This window comes from Octodon degus, unplaced genomic scaffold (assembly GCF_000260255.1).
Source record: "Octodon degus isolate 3935 unplaced genomic scaffold, OctDeg1.0 scaffold00200, whole genome shotgun sequence".
Lineage (NCBI taxonomy): Eukaryota > Metazoa > Chordata > Mammalia > Rodentia > Octodontidae > Octodon > Octodon degus.
This window is the reverse complement of record NW_004524776.1, coordinates 448354-452662: the sequence shown is the minus strand read 5'-3', so window position 1 is coordinate 452662 and position 4309 is coordinate 448354. Positions and strand designations below refer to the sequence as shown.

The 4309-nt window shown below is 43.6% G+C and overlaps 1 protein-coding gene across 1 annotated transcript in view; it reads right to left on the bottom strand.

Moving 5' to 3' along the window:
• Nucleotides 1-2521: 2521 nt before the first annotated feature.
• The window catches only part of Tmc7 (transmembrane channel like 7), a 70503-nt gene continuing 68715 nt past the window's right edge, over nucleotides 2522-4309 (bottom strand). Inside the window, exons 14-15 of the mRNA XM_023704697.1 lie at nucleotides 4104-4182; nucleotides 2522-2959 (exon numbers count right to left, since the gene is read on the bottom strand). Coding sequence (XP_023560465.1) covers nucleotides 2891-2959; nucleotides 4104-4182 — 148 coding nt within the window. The 3' untranslated portion in view covers nucleotides 2522-2890. The remainder of the gene's footprint in view (nucleotides 2960-4103; nucleotides 4183-4309) is intronic.

Below are 4309 nucleotides of genomic sequence, written 5' to 3'. Positions count from 1 at the left end.
TGCTCTGTTGTCCTTAACACAACTGAGTGGCTACAATCCGAGTTACTTTGCAAACTAAAGATTTGCCTAACTGGATTCTTCTCTTTGCTGGGCTGTGAACATTTTGTGATTACAAGAACCTGCAAGTCTGCCTTTAAGACGAACAAGGGCCTACAGCAGAATGGAGCAAAACAAAATTGTCTGCGGGGGAGCTCTTGAAATTTCATCTTTCAGTGCTGATAGAGGGTAACTGGGACAAAAACAAGGCAAGTTTTCATTTGTGGTCGCGTACATCAAGCAATGGAATGCAGTGCGGCCATTAAAGAGAAAGATGTCGCTGCTTACAGAGATCTTCAGATATTGTTGAGGGGGAAGACGCTCAGAAATCTCTCTCTCTCTCTCTCTCTCTCTCTCTATATATATATATATATATATATATATATATGTCTGAATGTGTATTAAAACTTTGTGAAAGAATAAAATAAATATTAGCAGTGGGTTTTTTTTGAGAATCAGATGAGAAATTCTTGAAATAATTGCCTTTTTTAAGTTTAAAGTACACAAGCGCACTTGCCCTAGCTTCAGTAGAGCCAAGGAGTTTTAAAAGTATTAATCTGATAATTACATTAAACACTTGTACATCCCTCTGGTTTTAGGGAAAGGCGCAGAACAACTCTATAAACTATTACGGGTTTCCATGAGTACTTGTTTGCAGACAAGACACGTGTGAGTTCAAATATATACAATCACATTTGAAAGCCATCAAGACATTATTTGATCAGTAGTTTTAATGCACATGTTAAACAGCTTCACTTTAAAAATTACACAGATATCACCTCGAGTTATTAGTAACCAAAACATAAAAAATTCAAGTAAGTGGTATCCAAGTTAGCAGCACTTAAATTAACATGCTAACGTAGCATAAAAAGAAAACGGCAATATGTTTTTATTTTATACAATACACATACGAATAGAAGAAACCTGGCCTGTCCTCAGGAGCATGCTGACGCATGCAAGTACCTTACAAAGGTGCTGGACAGAAATGACAAAATTTGTTTTTTAAGTGAGGATGAAATGGACTTCAGATTACTTAAGATTTATACCAATTAGTATATCATTTAGAAACTCATAAACCTTAACCAGACAGAGAAAGATGGAAAAGTATGTGAGTCTCACTGGTTCGAATACATCCCATGTTAACAGTACTTTATGTGAGAGCTAGAAAATGGTTGTGTCGAGGTCGGGGAGTAGCAGGGTGGTACAAAATGAAGTGCTGGGGACCTGGGTTCTGCCCCCAGCACCACGGCACACACACAGGCATGTGGTTGTGACAAAGGACCCAGGAGCTAGAAATGTATCCGCTATGACAACTTTCTTTGCTTGCCAGAGCAAGGAGCAAGTCATCTAAGAGTAGCGGGGCAGCCAAGAGGGCGGCTGGGAATTATTCTTAGCTGTAGCTTTCTAAAAGCTCTGAATTCCATGAAAGGGTTGGAGCCGGCAAAAGGAAGAAAAACCATGGAAGGAAACTTGACAAAATACTTTACAGAGATTTTGAAGATATTAAAATGAAAATGGATTGCATTAAATAATAACTTAGGCTTCAATTAAATAGTTCAGGTTGTCAAATTTGGGTACACTTACAATGAGGTATTTATTGCATTTTTTACTCTCACAAAAATCTTAGATATTGTGCTTTGGTAATGTTTTGCATAATGAGGGCAATGTGCACTTAAAATTTTAAGCACAGGCACACAAACAGCAGCCTTTTAAAATGTGGCTATGTGTATTTAAGAAACCAGCATCCAATCTAACTTGATATACGTCACAGTCACAGGCTGGTGGGATGAAAGGCTGAGCCGGAACCCACACCCCAGAACACTTGCGCACTGCCTGGCTGCGAAACACTGTGTGTGTGTCCTTCAGCATGAACACCTCAGTGCGGGACGGGAAGCAGCACTCGGCAAGCCCAAGAGACAGACTATGCCGCCTCCTAATTTCCACAGAACAGAGTTCTCTGCCAAGTCTTGCAACTGTAGACCGACAGAAACTGAAGGCTTATGGGTAACTGAGGGCAGCTTTCCCCTGAGTAATAAAGAAGGCCACAGAAAAATGCCTAGAAAGCCGAGCGGTTAAGGCCGCCAACCTGCCACAGTCCTCCTCTGTGTGGAGGTTAATCAGGTACTGAGGGACTGCTTATTCACCCGGCAGGGACCGATTTTTCTCCCTTACTACCATGTAGCCAAAATTACACGACAATCTGCATCTTGTTCTTACCTGTTGCAGGCATTATGGTTCAAGGATTCTTTTCATTTAAAAATTCAGGTTTCATTTTAAGTCACTAGAGTCATTCAGAAAGGCCACAGCCTCTAAGGAAAGCTCAGACTAAATTCCTAGAACCATTTTGTTTTGTTTTGTTTTGTTTTTTAAAGCACCCAGTTCGGGGAACAGATGATCTTGGGTTACCTCTGAAAGACAACATAAAGCCACTTTTTTTTTTTTTTTTGCGGAACAGGGGATTGAACTCAGGCCCTTGCGCTTGCCAGGGAAGTGCTTATTCTACTGAGCCATCTCCCCGGCCCTAAAACCACCTTTTTAAAAAAATATAAAAGTCTCTCTTCGCTTCTTGTTATGAAACCCTGAGCAGCTAGAGGAGTTACTGTCTTGGTGGAGTCGTCACCGAGTTATCAGTATATAGGTAAAGACCTGGGTTTCAATCTGCTATTCTAAGTCACTACGAGCCCTCCCAAGGGGCTGGACACGGCCACCACAGCTGCGCACAGGTAGCTGATCTCTTTTAAATTCCAGAAAAATATATTGTAACATTTCCACCCAGAACCCAGGCAGTCTTTGTGGGGCTCAGCAGTCAGGAGGCCAAATGAGAAGAAGGCACAGCAGCATCTTCATGCCCAGCCTATTGGTCCCTCAGATCCTGTTGGGCTTCTGTTAATTTCTGGATAAGATAGCGCTTGTCACGACTTTCCTGAAAGAGAAATGAGTTCAAAGGTCAAGTTATACATTTGGACACAAATACCCTAATTTCTGTCACATGAATTACCTCTCGCTCTCAGGGCTAAGCAGTCCAACCACTGGAGTAGACCAATGGCATGCATGAGCTTGTCTCTTACTTGAATCCCTCCGAGTAGCAGCCAGGGAGCTTTTAAAAATGTGCATGGCACTCAGGAATATGAGGCAGGAGAACTGCCCTAAGTGCTAGGCCAGCCCAGGCTACATATACTAAGTTTAAGGCCAGCTGGACTTTATCTTGAAAAACAAAATGCAACAAAACCCAAGGAAACATAAACACACACACACGCACACACACACACACACACACACACGCGCGCGCGCACACACACACACACCATACACAGTGGTAGCTCAGCTCATGAACTTAATCTGTTCATGATTCTGGGGAAGAAGGCTGCTTTTGTGTTCATGTGAGAAAGACAGCTGTTGGTCATGGTCATCGCCCAGTGTGGAGTTCGCAAACAGAACCAAAACTTTGCCAACCAGTTTTGTTTGCAGACCCAACTACTATTCACAAACAGAAGTGTCTGTAAGCCGTCTGCTTTATACACTCCAGTGGATGGCCACCACACGCAGAATAAAACCCAAACTTTTACTGGATCCCCAGTCCCCACGATGGCCCTAGTCAATGTCACAGCATCCCTTGCCCCAGACCCTAATTCACAACCCTCCAGCCACACCAACCCCTTAGGGTTGTCCTCACACCCCGTGTCTTACTCTCCTCCCTCACTGAGCTTCCTTAGATCAAGTCTCCGCTCCACTGTCACCTCCTTAAGCAGACCTCCCTCACCCACCAGCAAAAGCAGTGACAGCCCACTCATCCCTCCAATACTTTATTTTTTATTATCTTCATGGCAGGTTTGCTTATCAGAGTTTATCTCTTCAATATTTAGCAATTCTGTCTCTCTTGGTGAAGAAATGGATGAGTCAAACAAATAAATGACGCCAGCAGCCAGGACAGAAGGCAGGGTAGAGGGAAGTGATAGATGCAGAGGCCACAGCAACTCTACTTCCTCCCTGGAAAAAGCATCACTTTCTGTACATTGTTCTAATTCACTGTCACCAACCATGATCCCATGTGGCCTGTGCCTGCTTACCAGAGATAGCTGCTCTCGGAGCTGCATGACCACCCGCTTGTGTGCTCCGGCCAGGGCAATGAAGTAGAACATGATGAGGCTGCAAGACAAGATGGCCAGGTCAGGAGGCTCGGTATCATCTGAGTGGCACTAGGAATTAACCCAGGGCCAGCAAGATGGCTTGGCAGTCTAAAGTGCCTGGCTAGGCAAGCAAGCACACAGGGACC